We start from the raw sequence: 16,324 nt of genomic DNA, 5'->3' as shown, positions 1-16,324 counted from the left end.
ACTGAGGAACAGCTTCTTTCCCAGAGCTGTGGCCTCCATCACACCCCTGTGCTGCCCCACCCAACCAGATAAATACTGATTACAAAAGCCAGCTGCCACATCCACTCCTCCACCCCCGCCTCTAAGGCTGGTAAGGACTGAGGACTCAAGTTTCAACCTAATTCTTATTTATTTCAAGTGTTCTTTCTGCTGCTGTCCTTCTGAGAGTTGCCACACAAAATTTCATTGTATTGTATACAATGAGTGTATCATATATATAGACACACACAGTATAACATGTTATGGAAAAGCATAGGGTGACATTACATTGGTGCTATGACAAAGGCTGACAGCCAGTAGGAAGGAGATGAGTGCAGAAATAAACAGTGCAGTGGCACTACACAGTGATGAAAATACAGCAGTACAGCTACAGGTCACATCTGCCAGTTATTTGGGATATACAGTTTTATCTGAAGAATGAGTACTGGTCACTGTAAGCCTTGCCTTCTGTCAGCATCTGCTGCCTCTCATTAAGGAGGCACTTATGAAACCAGATCAGTGAGTGCACTACGTACGTGACATATCTGTGGCAGATGCCAGCTGGGACATGCCTGAGCACGGGGTGCACTATTTGTCAGGGAACAAGGCCTTAAAAGGGAAGACACAGTAGTACTGAGAAGGAAAATGTTGGTGACTCCTTTGTTTGCCCTCAGCAGTCTGAACACAGCTTCACTCATCGTAACCTAAAGAATCCCCTCCCCCCATTTGCTTACCTGTCTGCTGGATGGACTTCTTCCAAAGTGTTTTATCTATTGTCTGAGAGTGATCAATATAAAGATGCAAAAGCACTCCAAGAGGGGAGGGGGGAAACCCCCCCCCCCCCCATCAGCACTGCATAATAAAGGAGAAAATGTATCCTCTTGTGATTGAATGACCCTTCTGGTCATTAACGCATTTCTTTTTTTGCCTATGAGGCACATCAACATTACTCCAGAACAGACCAGTCAATTCAATCATGGCATTAAAGAGCACGAATGAGCCACTTCCCAGGAATTATACATTAAAAAAAAAAAAAAAAAAAGCCAAAGTTACAAACAAGAAGGGACACATGGACCAAGAGTGATGTAGGTAAGAAGACACAAAGAAAATGGCAGAGTAGCAAAGAGTATTGAGAAAATGGTTGTCTCTCAAACATGTACACTCTATTACAGTCTATTGTGAAGCATGTAAAGAAATGCCTTTCCAGTTGTGCTTTAAACCAGTTTTAGAGTAAATATCCATTTAAGCCCTTACTCTTCTAGAAGCTCTCCAGATGGAAAATTGGATGTACACCACAAAGCCACAAGCTCCAAGGCCCTTTAGAAGCACAGGTACACTTAACCCGTTACAAATAATTTGTTGTAATTAAGTACACAAGCAAGTTCAGTGGAAATACTGAACAAATGTTACCTGCTGCTTCATCAAGTAATTTATTTTACTTGCAGGGAGCCTATTGTAACATAAAACCAAAAATATTTGATACGTGTTCTAGCTACATGTTGACTTCCCCTTACCACCACTGGCTCTCAGAGAACACATACATACACTGGACATGAACTGAACACACAAAAGGGTGCCAGTGATTTATATTATAAATTGTGTTTCAGATTACAGTTTAATTTATTTGAGTAGTGATGGAAAAAAGACTTTATAACCCTTAATGAAACTACAGAAAAATTTGACATCTGTTCTACTGGAACATTTTGGTGCAAATTCTTTATTCCTTTCTGAAGTACATCTTTGTTGTTTTGTTAAAAAAAATTATTTAGCAGTAAAAGCTGAGGACAAGTGTCAAAACAGGAGCATCACGGACTAAACCACTGTGTAACCATAATGTGTAATGTCTCCTGTTCACCAGAAGGGGGACCCAACGTGTCAGTTATTGTGACTGTGGGTGCCCAAACCACACCTTGCACCCTTCACTTACCTTGTTGGCTGTCAGTACTGATACCTTCAGCCCGTAAAGTGTCACCCAAAACACAACGGGGAATGTTAGGGAACATTTAATCAAAAACAAAAAGCCCTACAAACATCATGTATGCTCATTTGTACAAACATGCACATTTACAGATGTAACAAAAACATACATTTAGTAATGAATTAACAAAAGCTTATTGGAAGAGAACTTTACCATGGGAAGAAAACTGCTGAGGAAAAAAATTGGCTTGGTGGAGTTTTTGTTCCCTTCCTCTTTCTTTCAAAAGAAAGTGATTTTACAGATATGCAGTAAAGTCGGGTAAATGAGGTCTGGTACAAATACAGACAAACCGACCTTCGTGCAGAATGCCTCCATTTGTTAACTGACAAAACAAGCAGTTGCATACGAGGACTGACGGGAAAGTGTGCAATCTAGAAAACAGGTTTCAGTTGGTCGCTAACATGAGACTGGGGAGTTGCTAGCATTACTACAGCAGTTTGTTCAAAATCCGAGAAGTCAAAGATTTACTGATAAGTCAGTGTCCATCCCAGCTTCAGTAATGGAACACTTGTCAGCAGGCTGAGGGAGCCAAAGCCCTTCCTCTTTTTCAAACTAAATCTGAACCTTGTGCCTTTATCCACAATGAAAAGGAACACACTAAAGCGTACATTCTGGGAGAGCACACCTTCTCTTTTGCCCTGTTTGTTTCATTTTTTTGTTTGCTCCTCTCCTTTGTAGACACTGGGAGCATGTTGGCTTATGCATCTATGCATTTTGCATCTCCTTGCCAATCTTGTAGCTGAGGATCTTGTTCCAGTCAATCTTGGTGCGGGTGACAGGGAGCTGCCGGCGCAGGGCCTTAAACGTGGTGTCCGACATGGTCTGGTAGTTCTCGCTGATCGCTGTCTGGGAGACACAAAGTCAAGTAGCACAACAGGCAACATGAGGAGTACTGCTGAGGAAAATTAACTTTTGAGCGAAAGGTCGCCACATCATTGTATGATAGAGCACTGGACAGGTCATCAGATCAAGCATGCATTTGGCATCATGCTCAATCCAAATTGCTTCAATGACACCATGAAGCTGTATCAATGAATGTTAAAGCTACAGGCGCCTAGTAACCGTGGCACATCCAAAGCATTGAAATCATTTAACGTAAGCACATGCTCCGTTTACTTATCCTGGTACTGTGAGATCTTCCGGAAATGTCATCCAAGGTCAAAGCAAATGGCAGCTTTAGCTCAACCATTTGTGACCTGACAGCAGTTTAAACTCTTCAATCATCCAATTTCCTGCACAAATGCTGCTGTAGTTTTTATGAATTTTAAGGCCTGAAAAGAAGAAGTTGTTCCTTTAAGTGGGACTGAGCACTGTACATTAACAAAATTTGGACTTCAGTTCTTGTAGTGATTACTAAATCACTAGAACTAGGAAGTATGACCATGTAACACTGGTACTGAAATCACTGCATTGGCTCCCAGTTACACTTAGAGTTGATTTTAAAATCCTACTTCTGACCTATAAGGCCATACATGGCATTGCTCTGGGTTACCTGTGTGAGTGATTCTTATATCCCAGGACGATATCTTCGTTCACTGGATGCGGGTTACCTTAAAGTACCTATGTTTAATAAGACCACAGTAGCAGGACGCGCCTTTAGCTATAGAACACCTAAATTGTGGAATAGTCTACCATTTACCATTAGGAATGCCCTGTCTGTCTCAGTCTTTAAATCCAGACTAAAGACTTACATGTTCACTTGGGCATATCACTATCAAATGTCATTCCACTTGACTGTGTTTCTGTTTTTCCACCTCTGTATTAAAATGTATTAAATTGTCTAATTTAAGTTATATGTGACTAAATTTCTTCTTGTTAAGCATTTCCCTACAATAAGACCTGAGGGAACTGGCTGGCCATTGCAGAAGAAACCCATGCTGACTGAAGTTGATGACCAACCATCATAATGGACGAAATGTACCTTGGTGAACTGAGAAATCGACTTACACAGCAACAATGTTATTATTACCACCTGTAAACTGACTTAGAAGCCTCGTTTAATCTAGAATGCCCGGGAGGGATGGGCAGCCACTGGCACTTGGACCTCTAGAGGTTTTCTTTTCCTCCCTTAACTTTCAGTTGGAAGTTTTTTGTTCCTTTCCTCCGTGGCCAGTAGGTATACTTATAACTTTGATAAATGCATTGATAATGTGTGCGTAGTCAACTGTCTTCTTTGTTGTATTTCTTTGCCTTTTGCCTTTGTTCAAGCGCTCTGTAAAAACACCACACACACACACACACACACACACACACACACACACACACACACACACACACACAGGCTGAAACTGCTTGTCCCAAGCAGGGTTGCAGCGAACCGGAGTCTAACCCGGCAACACAGGGTGCAAGACTGGAGGGGACACACCCAGGATGGGATGTCAGTCCATTGCAAGGCACCCCAAGCAGGACTTGAACCCCAGACCCGCCAGAGAGCAGGACCCGGCCAAACCCGTTGCGCCACTGCACCCCCCTCTCTATAAAAATAAATTTAATTGAATAAATATTCAACTCATTCCAGAGTGAAGACATAAAATGATGTGTATATTGCTATTGTCAACAAGCAAGGAAATAAAAATTGCAGGGGGACTTCACTTACCTGGTATTCGTTTTCTGCTTTTTCAATGATCTTAACAAATTGCTTGGATGTCTCATTTTCATCCTAATGAAACAAAAAGATTGTAATCGGAAACACGTACAACACTCCAAATATTCAAGAAGGCTGAAATGAGCTAGTTTTGCACACTATAGCAAAACGACATTTTCTTTCTGGTGTCCAGGCAAGACTACAAGAGCACCGCAGAAGGGAAACTCACAGTCACGGTCAAAGTCTCTTGTACGTCTTTGTGGCTCACCAGCTGAACGTTGCCATCCTCGTAGTAATGCACCTGAGGTGGTGAATGACAAACACTGGTACAATATGCTGAAACTCCCAAGACCAGAAGTAGACACCCCTCTTCTCTAGGTACATTATTACAATGAGAGACTAAAAATGCTCATGTACCACAAATGCTGAAAGGCCTTGAGACAACTGCTGTTACGATATTATGATTGTGGAGAGAGAAGAAAAACTAATGTCATTATCTGACATACATATACAAATACACACCTTTATGCAGGAACGCACACACACATACTATATCGACAGGTAGAGAACTGTGTGTTACACACAAGAAGCCATCTGATGAAGATGCTCGGGGCCCCACCTGAATCTTCAGTACACCCACCACCTGAGAAGATGACTGGCTGATGTTGAACTTCCACTCTGATCGGCAGCGGCCGTTCCTGGAGGACGGGGGGGGGGAAATTACTGCAACTACAAAAACCGCAAGCAAACATGTAACCAGGACTTACAAGGGTTCCCTTAACAAATCTCACCAGAAGTTCTTGGGCTGGAACTGGTGACCCTCAATGCAGGCAATGATGGTTTGCTGGCCATCTATGGTTTTACCATAGACCTGCAACAAAAGAAGTAACCTATGTGAATCTGGCCAATTACTCAGTGACAAGGAAAGTCATGTGAACTGTTGCAATCGATACAGTTGCTTCAGAGCAACAAAGGCATCCTCATGTGAAGCTATGCTGTATACTCTTCAGAACTTCAGGAATAATGACAGTGACTGTGAGGAATCATGGGAACTGGCTCCAGGCATTAAACCAAATACTCCAAAGAGGAAACAGAATTAAAAGTAAGTTGCAGAAGCAGGGTTGAGGATGCTTTCATTTACCAATTAAGGAATTGCTGATTTTCAGTATTTAGTTTAAATAAGAATTGCACGATACTGTGGCTTCATAATGTAATGTACAAGTGTACAGTACCACAGACAAGTATGAATGTGCCCTGTATACATTACAACAAGAACTTGAGAGATAAGGTGTGGCAGAGGTGGCATGAAGTGTCTTTGTGTGTGTGTCAGAGAGCCACAAAAAGGACACAGGTTATGAGAATAAAAGTAGGGAACACAGACAAAGTGGCAGAATGGGACGTACAGTACACACGCCATTGGGATAGTGGTCCTTGACGTAGGCCCGCAGGGCAGTGTCACTGGCATCCCGCCATGGCTGCAGTGCCACCTCGCCTTCGTGGGGCTGTGGGTCACTCGCTTCTTTACGAAGGTGATCAAAGCGGAAGGACAGCCGGTGCCGCGGGTCAAGAAAGCGCCCCTGGCCCAAGTCTCCATGCTCCGTAATCAGAACCTATGATACATGGGGTGTGAGCAGTGAACACTGTGTGTCTGGTAGTCTCTCTCTGCTAACAGATGAGTATACTTAGCCTAGCTGCTGTGGTTTCCATTAAGTATTATATTACAAACATTATATACCATTTAGATATCTGTATCGACAAATGTAGTGTGGATCTTAGACATTTACCTGATCATCATACCCTTCAATTTTGGAAACGATGAACTGATCCATGTTGTATTGGGCAAAGGCACTGGAAACAGCACAAGACAAAACAAGTACAAAATGTTAACTGTGGTGAATGCAAATCATCTAGTTCAGGAAACTGACAATGACAACTCGAGCTTTCATCCGTTTTCACTAGTGAAACCAGCTGCTTCATGTGCCTGCTGGGGACAGCACTGACAAAAAGATTTTGTGATATGATTATTTTTAATTATCTTGAGAATAACAAATTTCTCAATAAACCCTTTTGAAAAGTCAATTCTGTGTATTCTTAAAGCATAAATGGATAGGATTCAGTTTCTCCAACAAGCTACAAAAGGAAAAAAAAAAAATCACAAAACAAACTGGATTGAGCACATGTCCTAAGGAAACGGAACAGAACAGTAGTCCGTGCAGGAGCCATTTACAGTTCACAAACTAAACACTAAGATGCAGCCAAGAGTACAACAATGCACATGGACTACCATTTAAATTCTCTGTTGGGTTTTAAACCACAGCGAGCACATAACAATCCTCCTTCTCCACTGGTTATTATAATGAACTTCACTTGACTCAATTCTTGTAGTAAAATAGAAGGTGCATTGTTTTTAGTGACTGATCGACTGCTTCACTTTTTTCACACTAATAGCATATCTGCAATAATTTGGTGTTGACATTATGTACTACAGACAAATACAGTTTTAGGAATGACAAAGCAGATTAATTAAAAATTACAGAAATCATGAATAAGCTAAGCTGTGTGAATGCTAAGTGTAGTGTTATGCGGTAACTCGTGATTTCTGCATAAAGGTGTACTGAACGATATGGCACACAAAGGCTTCACCCTCAACGGAATTAGCAGAGAGTGAAGTTCCACAATAGATCATCAGACACATGACTAAAAGAAAGCCTAGAAGACCTCAAAGTTATTCCTGTCAAAAATAAATAATGTTCCTGGTGAGAGCGCAAGTGGAGAAAAGACAAAAACAAAGATATCCATGAAAAAGAAAAAGAAAAAAAAAAAAAAAAAAAAAAAAAAAAAAAAAAAAAAAAAAAGCTCAAAAAGAAAAACACCCCTAAAACAAAAAAAGAGAAATGCTAATGGAATGTTAACAGCTCAAAAGCAGAGTCTCACTTCTGAGAAATGTACTGAAGGGTGACTGTACTGCTCCACCACTCCAACTGTGCAAAAGTGTGAAAGAATAAATGATTACATATTTTGAAAATACCTTTGGAAGGATTCACAGGGCACAGACAGGTGCGAGAGAGCAGAAACTTCTATATGCATTCCTGTACATTACACCGCTGTTGCAGCTGCTGCTGCATTTTGTAATATTGCAACTATTTATACTGTTTGTGCACCCTGTCACCAGTCTTTGTGCAGCATCTGTGTGTCTCTGTATCAGCTACTGTGTGCAGCTGAATTTCCTCCCTGGGGATCAATAAAATATCTGTATCAAACTATTCACAGACTTGAAATAACTGAAATGAAAGCAATCACCCAATTGTTACATTTTTAAGTTACCACTGCTTTACTAACAGGACATTTTTAATTTTTTTGTAGCATCATCACAGATATTTCAGAAAACTTTTTACACATTAATACAATTACTATGAGCCCTACCATTTTTTTAAAAATACATTTCTAGATTGTCTTCTAGAATTGAGGATGGAAACATCAAGGACCACCTCCTGAAGTTTTAACACATTTTATTATGGTAGGGTAGAGGCCACAAAGTGAAAGGAGGGTGGTTTCCACAGATGTGGAGCTAAACTGTACTCACTGTGCTGCTCCTTCCCTGAGGAGGTTGTCATTGTTGAGGAGAAGCCGCACATCTGCAAAAAAACAACAGTAGGACAAAGTGTGACTTAGTACAGTACCAAAAACCTAGTAGTATGGTGACCCCTCAAACCACCACAACCCAGCAGCAGAATCCCAGTAAATCTCTGCAATTTGATCATAAGAAGCACAAATGTTTCTATATCCAGTCAAGATTAAAACCTTAGTGTTACATTAAACAAAAGTCCTTGTCACAAGTGAGACTTCTGTTCTCATGAGCAATGCACAGATGCTCATTTTCCAATGGAAACAAACAGCAATACATCATTATTAACCATAACTCATGAAATTACCACCTATTAACACACAGACACACTGGCTGAAACCGCTTGTCTCGAGGGCTTGCAGCGAACCGAAGCCTAACCTGGCAAAACAGGGTGCAAGGCTGGAGGGGGAGGGGACACACTATGAAATATGTATAAATGGATTTATTTCACTACTCAACCATAGCTGGTAAGATTCTTTTTTTTTTTTTTTAATTTAATTTTTTTAAAATATTTGTTTTTAAAATTCAAAAATGTGTAAGAGTGTGATTTAATACAATTAATAGTAAAGAACTGTGTTGTGTAAAGCTACGTGGGGAGGAGGATTCACCCCTCTGTAACATACCACCTTATGTATTGCCTACAAGGGGTCAAAGTGGGGGGGAACCAAAGCATTATTGCAAATGACACACATTTACAATAGCGGTCAAGTTTAATAATAAAAGTTCTTACCGTTGAAGACTTCATTGAACTCTCCAGGGGGAGCACGGAGGACAAAGTTGGCAGCTACGCGCACCTGAGGAAGCCAGAGAAGAAATCATGAGCTTATCATCCTTGTCGCACTGGGATGGTTCTTTTCCAGAGATGTTCAGAGCTCTTGGGTTGATTCTCTATGGTACAAAGGGACAGTTTCTGCCCCAGAGGAGTTCAGGGCTATGGGTTTCAACCTAACGGTCAGGAGGTAAAAGGGAAAATGGACATTTTCCTTTCACAGGACTGGATCCTTAACTAGATGCCACCTATAGGCTAATACAAATGAGACATAAGTGAGTCCAGGTACAGCAGGTTTAAACTGTACCCTTAAGAATAGAACACCAGCAAAGAAGAAGGCCTGGTTAATCACTAGAGGCCCAGTGTCATTTATATTGGAATACAGAGCTCCCCCTTACCTGTAGAGCAGATATCCCCACAATGACACCAGCCTGCCTTCAGGCTATGACCAACTAAAGATGGTGAGCTGTCTTTTCCCGTTTTGCTTTTCGCCATTTCAGGTAAAGATCTGTATCTGAGTGACATCCTGTTTAAAAGATGCAGACAACACCACAGTACAACAAGCTGTGGCACAGAAGAGTGACAACACAGTACAGACTGTTTACTCAGTGTGCAGTAAGCAACGCAGTATTGAGATTTTCTCCAGAATGGTTTTAAAGCTGGAGCTTGCAGTGCTTGTAGTTGTACAAACTGATGTCATCCAAATATTTTTTCTCCCTCATAAAACATTCAGTGCTTTATCTCCTACATGATAGATGTTCAAATTCCTGAAATCCAACACAGAAGATACTGGGAAATATTGTGCCAGTGGCCTTTCAGTGTGACATTTTTATGTTAACGGTTATTCATTCAGTTGTCGCTTCTCCTCCAACGTGACTTAGAATTAATTTACCCATTCATACAGCTAGGTAAATTCACTGAAGAAATTTGGGGTGAGTACCTTGCCTAAGGGTACTACAGCTGGAGGTTGGATTCAAACCTGCACCATTTGATCTTAAGTGAGCTGCTCTAATCACTACGCTACCAACTGTCCCCAGCAGTTACGTACTTACGTGAACCTTCTTTAACAAAAATACGTAACACCACCGACAATCAGAATATATTTAAATTCATGAATATCAGATGCTTTTACCCATAAGATTTTATGAGATATTTAATGTTAAGTAATGGCAATAGCCATTTATGCAGACTATAGAACTATCATTCTCCAAGACCAAAAACATGATTCAGAACTTGAAAGACAGTGTCAGCACCCAGGAAACAAGGAACAGAAAAATTCAGAACTATGACTCCAAGCAATGCATGACTCGCGCAATATTCTTTCAAAACACTTTGCAAGTATGAAGCATTATCAGCATACAGTCTCACTGCAAGTCAGTTTCACTCAGTCAGAATGCCACACCACTTCCTGGAACTGCCTTCCAGGCTAAATATTGCATCCCTGAAGAACACTGCCAGCTCCACTTACGGCCAGCATTCCTCTGCTTTCCTGCTTAAGCAAACACAGTTTGGACTAAAACATCACTGATCATGACCCTAACACTGCTTAGCACTCCAAAAGATTCCTGTCACTGTGTACAGACTCTGCTATGAAAGTGTTCTGTGCATGAGACCGAACAGTTAAGCACTGGAATGCTACATGCAAACTGAACCTTAGTAGTGGCGACCCAGAAAGAGGAGCACTGTCGGTATAGTACTGTCAGCAAAGCTGCGAAAACATCAGTGTACTTGACCAAGTGTCTACAGCAGTCCTGCCCATTGCTGCAAGGGTTCAGAATTCCCAAACACATCAAAGCCATACCAAAGTGATCTTTAGTCCAGGGGAGTTGCAGCATATTACCAGTTCTTCTGAAAATCCCAGTAACCTCAGCGCACACGATCACCCATCAGGACCAGGGCTGGAGTACAGCTCTACTGGTTACCCTTTGTAGCCAGGGACACAGTTTTCACATGCCTAACAGTTCAGCACCTACATTCTGCTCAACAAAGCCTACCCATGACCCTCCCCATCGCCACAGCAGCACAACTAGGTTTCCACTACTTTCATCACCTACCTGCTGTGGTTGAATACCTTTCAAATCTGCAAACTTCCCCCCCAAAGTTTAGCTGGTGATCTGACTGTGTGTGTAGTTATAAAAGACTGAAGGATATGCAGTGTAACAAATAACTGAATTACAGTAACTGCAGAAAGAGAGAACTAAATCTCAAGTCAACCAAAAAACTCAACCAGAGTTCAAGTTGTTTTTATTGTCATTCCTCTATATAGCTTGTACACAGTGGACCGAAATGTAATTTCTCCAGAGACCATGGTGCAACACAGAACAGGAGTACAAGACAGTAAATAAACACACAGGACAGGATGTGGACACGGATATGGGCTGCAAACCACAGGCAGTTTGTAGTGTATGGAGAAGAGGGATGAAGGAAAGTGGATTGCTGACTTCAGGCAATTACTTCACATCACAGAGCAGCACACAAGGATTCAAATGTAAAAAATGCCAAATCCACTGGCAAAAGAAATCACTGACATTAGCAGCAAAAATAAAGTTAAGAGTATAAAGAATAGAATGTGTGACTAGATGAAGTTCACAGTGATTATTTCCATTTACTTCAGCTGCTTCCCACTCTCTCATGGTTTCCTTTCGGCCTGCAATTCATGTTGTGCCCAGTAATAATGCTCAATTTACATTTCATTAATTTTTCCATCCATTAGCAATAATAGCCTTTTCCACTGCAGGGCTGTGGTATTTCTTTAATTTATTCATGGCTTCATTCTTGATAACTGGGAGGGATTTTATAAAAATATTGAATTTTGGTAATGGCAGGTCATTTATGATGGTATCCAACTTCATTCAAGTTAAACCTGAGACTCTAAATTCAATTGCATATATCAAATTTTTAGCAATCTTACAAGAAGATTAAGTTTTGAGAACAATGTGCCTCACAAGTGACCAGCAGTATCAGGTTCCAACATAAATGATTACATTCACAGATATATTAATACACTTTTCTCTGAGTAGTCATTTAATCTGTAGATGAAACATTCAAGTATCTGACAAATGTAGACATCACAGTGCACTGATCAGTGTTCAGTTTGCTGAGGCTGCAACATTTCCCAGTAAACAGAGTGAAACTGGGATAAGAAGTTCTTTCCACCAATGAAGACCCAGCTCACCAAAACCAGGGAACATGGCTATGAGCAGCAGAGTGCCACATCACGGCATTTCAAACATCTGCATTCAACGGAAAGGGCGTGCAGGGGCCACTAAGAGGGAGGAATATTTCACCAGCCCCAGGAATGGCATGGCAGCACCCTATAATGCCATCAACACCACCCTGACCCTCATCAGTCATTGGAAGTGTGACTAGAGCTGGGTGCAGGAACTCCCTCACATACAGGTGGCAACTAGAGGAATTCACTCCATTTTGTCAATATGTACACAGACCAGAGGATGGATGACACAAGCACCTTGAGGACTGACAATAGACAAAAAGAGCTCTGAGAGACCCAGGACACTCCCTCTAGGAACTCACACTGCACAAACAGGATCTCATTTTTATAGACTGAACGTGTGTAAGAACTGGTCTCAACCACAGTTTCACATATAACATGTTTGGTTCCTTTAATGGAAATGATAATTCCACAAGCAGGAAAAAAGTCACAAATAAAAGTTCATGAAGAAAATGTAATGCAAAATTTAAAACTATGTTCATGTCTCTTCCACAGAAATTCACAAAAATTAAGCGTTGCGCCTATAACGTAGACAAAACAAAACATGTTTCAGAAATCCTTGTTGAACAAGGTGCTAGAAAGGTATTTTAACTAAAAAAAAGATCAGTATTATTAGGACAGGAGACCATAATTTACATTTATTTATTTATTTAGTTGAAAATTTTCTCCAGACCGACTTACAAGGGGACTACAGCTGGAGTTGGAATTCCAACCTGCTGCTTTTGGGTGCAAATGCAGCCACTCTGCTACCAGCTGCCCCTAGTTCATTAGCAAGAGCAAAGTTACACTTGGATACCACTACAGTTCCTTTCCTGCAGTTGTATGCTTAAGCAATCGCCCCCCCAGCATTAAAAACATCCGAGTAAAACGGAACACGTGTAAAATTAAGATGTACAAGCTGATCCGTATGAAAGCACAGCCCACAGATAAGCAGATCGGTGTCATGAGAACAAAAATGACAATTAGTGTCCTTGAATTAGAGTAAAACATCATTGTTGCAATGAACTGGAGAAGGGTTTTAAGTTAATTTAAATTTATTAAAAAAAATAAAAAAAAAAAAAAACCACACACACAGACTGAAGCCGTGTGTTCCAAACAGGGTTGCAACAAGCCGGGGCGCAAGGCCAGAGGGGCAGGGGACACACCCAGAACAGGACGCCAGTCAGTCACAAGGCACCCCAAACGGGCCTTGAACCCCAAACCAACCAGACAGCAGGTACAGGCCAAACCCACTGCGCCCCACACCCCCTACCAAAAATAAAACATCTTAAATCAATATTAAGTCAATGCCTTTGTCCAAGGCAACTTACTATGTTAGGCTTGTATACTGAGCTACTTAAAATGATGTATACAGCATTTCTACTGTAACAGTTCAGAATGCTACAGTAGGAACAGTTCTTCTGAACACAAAGCAATAGCTACCGTTTGTCCCAAATAAAAAAAAACACATGACCATTTAGACCCTCCTCTATGAATGCAGAGAAGAAACATGGTAAAGGCGACTGGTGTATGCCAGTGCACACTCCTCTCTCAATCAGTGTCTGCATGCTGCCACGGGAAACTGATTGCAGAGCACTTGTGACAGTCACACACACACACACACACACACACACTCTCTCTGATCTCAGCAGTTTCAGTAGGAAATGAGCTTCACATTCCAGTGTGTAACATCATGTGTGACTTACTGTGTCACCAAGCTGCCCTGGACCAACACGTAAACTCACCAAACCAGTAATTATCATCATCTTAACATGCCTTACACTTTGTACAGTAATGTGCTGCATATGTTTACACCCCGTTACACTGAGTGAATATGACAACAACATAAGCGGGGGATGAGTGGAACACGGTCGTGGCGTGGTGAGACGAGTCAGTGCAACTCTTACTATGTTTTACGTCACTGCGAAGTGCAGAGTAAGTCAGGACACCCGCCACACCGCAGGGGAGCAACACAACACCAGCGCAAATAAATACACACAACGCTGCTGGTTCGAACCCACGTTACTAGAGAGAGTCGCCCTGCTGATACGCGGCGCCGCGCTGTAAATCAGTAAAGTGACGGTGAGTAGGAGTCGCTGTGTGATGGAGCGAACACCAGGTCAGGAGACTAACAATCGCTCTGCATCCGATCGCCATCCTTCCAGCTGACTTTTAGTTACAAATACATTAATAAGTATAAATAAAGTTAAATGAATCATTGAATGAGGAACAAAGCGACTGAAACTACCACATTCCACTTGAACAAAGAAAATAAACGTACGACACAAAATGCTTCGTCACTCAGACGGACTTTGCCTCAGACTAAGAGCGCAAACAAGCAAATTCGCTTCCTTGCACGGATTCGGCTAGAGAACACAAAGTGTACCTTCTCCTCATCGGAAATTGGCTCCTCAAAGTCCGCCATCTTGGCTCTTCTGGACCAGGATGACGGCGCAGTGCATCCTGGGTGCGTCCTTCGTTTCTTATGGCACTCGGACGAGATGTCGTGCCCCCTGGCGGCGCACAGTTGCACTGAGTCAGAGAGGGAGCGTTTCAGGCGCGGCACTTTATTTATCAACAAACAAAAACAAAAAACCTTCATACCTCAGTCTTTCTGACTGTTGTCAGCCCGCATTCATTTTCGTGAATAAATCAAAAGTTGGCTCAACAAAAAGATTTTTAAACCAGTTATGTACACCGCCATTGAAGCAATACACATTTGCCTTGTGTTCCACATCTTATTATTATTATTATTATTATTATTATTGTCTCAAATGCTCAAACGTAGTTCCCTGTATGAGGCACAGTCAATTAGTTCTAGGACTGACCACCATGTGGCGCTGCTTTGCCACATGTGTTGATGGCTTGTAACCACTTATTGACTGTGCCTCGCATTAAGAATGTGTAAAGATGTAGCCTCTTTGTTAATAGATATACAAGAAAGGTATTTGCTTCTTGCTCATCATTTTATGTTCACAGTTTCTATGTTTGTCAGATATTTTACAAGTGAGTGCAGTGATCAGCACTGGCACACTGCAGTTTCCTGATGTTGTACTGTAGACAGCAAGAGAAAGAATACCCTGCTCTTTCCACGTGTAACTCATAGAGATGTTGATTATCCAACACTGCCTTGGACAAAAGTGTCGGCTGAATAAAAGCTAATGACATACTGAAGTGGTTGTAATGTTAACATTCACTATTAAAAATGTATCATTACGCCTTAAGAACCCTTTGTATAAAAAGCATGTTTTCAAAAAATATCCCCCGGACTCAGAGTCCTCTTGTCTCGACTCCACTAGAGGGGGGCACTCACCTTTCATGACAGAACAAGAAGTGCCATGGTTTTGAGAAACAATCTTCAGACTTACATTTACATTCATTAACAGAAAAAATGGGTGAAAAATTGTTTTAATTTCCCAGGGGTTTTTACACTTTTGCCATGTGGTACAGGATGTTCAGGGAAGTAAAAGATGAAATATGTGACTTTCACCATGGGAAATAGTTGCAGTTGATTGAGTTCCTGAAAACTGTAGGGCCATTTAGAGGCCTTCAGCTGCAATTTGCAATGCAAAGGGTATTTAATGGTGTAGTGATTCCAGCTCCGGCCTTTATACCCAAAAGTCATGGGTTCACATCCCACCTCTAGCTATAATTCCTTGACTAAGGGACTTACCCATAATTTCTGCACTAATATTACCCAGCTGTATAAATGAGTGTCAGCAGTACCTTCACACAGTAAGTGGCTTTGGAGGAAAGTATCAGCTAATTGAGTAAATGTAGTTTAAGTGTGGGGGGTGTGGTGGCACAGTGGGTTGGACCACAGTCCTGCTCTTTGGTGGGTCTGGGGTTTGAGTCCTGCTTGGGGTGCCTTGTGACAGACTGGTGTCCTATCCTGGGTGTGTCCCCTCCCTCCCTCTCTGGCCTTACACCCTGTGTTACCAGGTAGGCTCCGGTTCCCCGCAACCCTGTATGGGACAAGCGGGTGTGTGTGTGTGTGTGTGTGTGTGTGTGTGTGTGTGTGTGTGTGTGTGTGTGTGTGTGTGGGTGGTTTAAGTATTGTTAATGTCAGGGGTGATGATGCTAAGATATCAGTTGGAGCTCCCGGTGTTATGGGATCATCACTACATGTCTTTTGAGCA

The 16,324-nt window shown here is 41.7% G+C and overlaps 1 protein-coding gene across 1 annotated transcript; it reads right to left on the bottom strand.

Annotated features, from left to right (window-relative positions):
- Nucleotides 1-1,729: 1,729 nt before the first annotated feature.
- On the bottom strand, nt 1,730-14,654 carry capza1a (capping actin protein of muscle Z-line subunit alpha 1a). Its single transcript, XM_018745753.1, has 10 exons — nt 14,572-14,654; nt 8,936-8,999; nt 8,164-8,215; nt 6,365-6,428; nt 5,984-6,190; nt 5,372-5,451; nt 5,200-5,278; nt 4,810-4,881; nt 4,593-4,655; nt 1,730-2,842 (listed from the first exon to the last, which is right to left on the bottom strand). The coding sequence occupies exons 1-10, from the start codon at nt 14,608-14,610 to the stop codon at nt 2,702-2,704; spliced, it is 861 nt and encodes a 286-aa protein (XP_018601269.1). The 5' UTR covers nt 14,611-14,654; the 3' UTR covers nt 1,730-2,701.
- Nucleotides 14,655-16,324: the final 1,670 nt, after the last annotated feature.

This window comes from Scleropages formosus, chromosome 22, assembly GCF_900964775.1.
Source record: "Scleropages formosus chromosome 22, fSclFor1.1, whole genome shotgun sequence".
Taxonomy (NCBI): domain Eukaryota; kingdom Metazoa; phylum Chordata; class Actinopteri; order Osteoglossiformes; family Osteoglossidae; genus Scleropages; species Scleropages formosus.
This window is presented reverse-complemented; position numbering and strand designations above follow the sequence as displayed.

What these genes read in the sequence shown, in the direction of transcription:
- capza1a (XM_018745753.1), bottom strand. Translation starts at nt 14,610, where the DNA reads ATGGCGGACTTTGAGGAGCCAATTTCCGATGAGGAGAAG. An exon ending in TTCCAGCCCAAGAACTTCTG is followed by an intron (nt 5,279 to 5,371) that starts GTGAGATTTGTT and finishes CCCGTCCTCCAG; the next exon opens with GAACGGCCGCTGCCGATCAG. An exon ending in TGGGTGTACTGAAGATTCAG is followed by an intron (nt 4,882 to 5,199) that starts GTGGGGCCCCGA and finishes TCACCACCTCAG; the next exon opens with GTGCATTACTACGAGGATGG.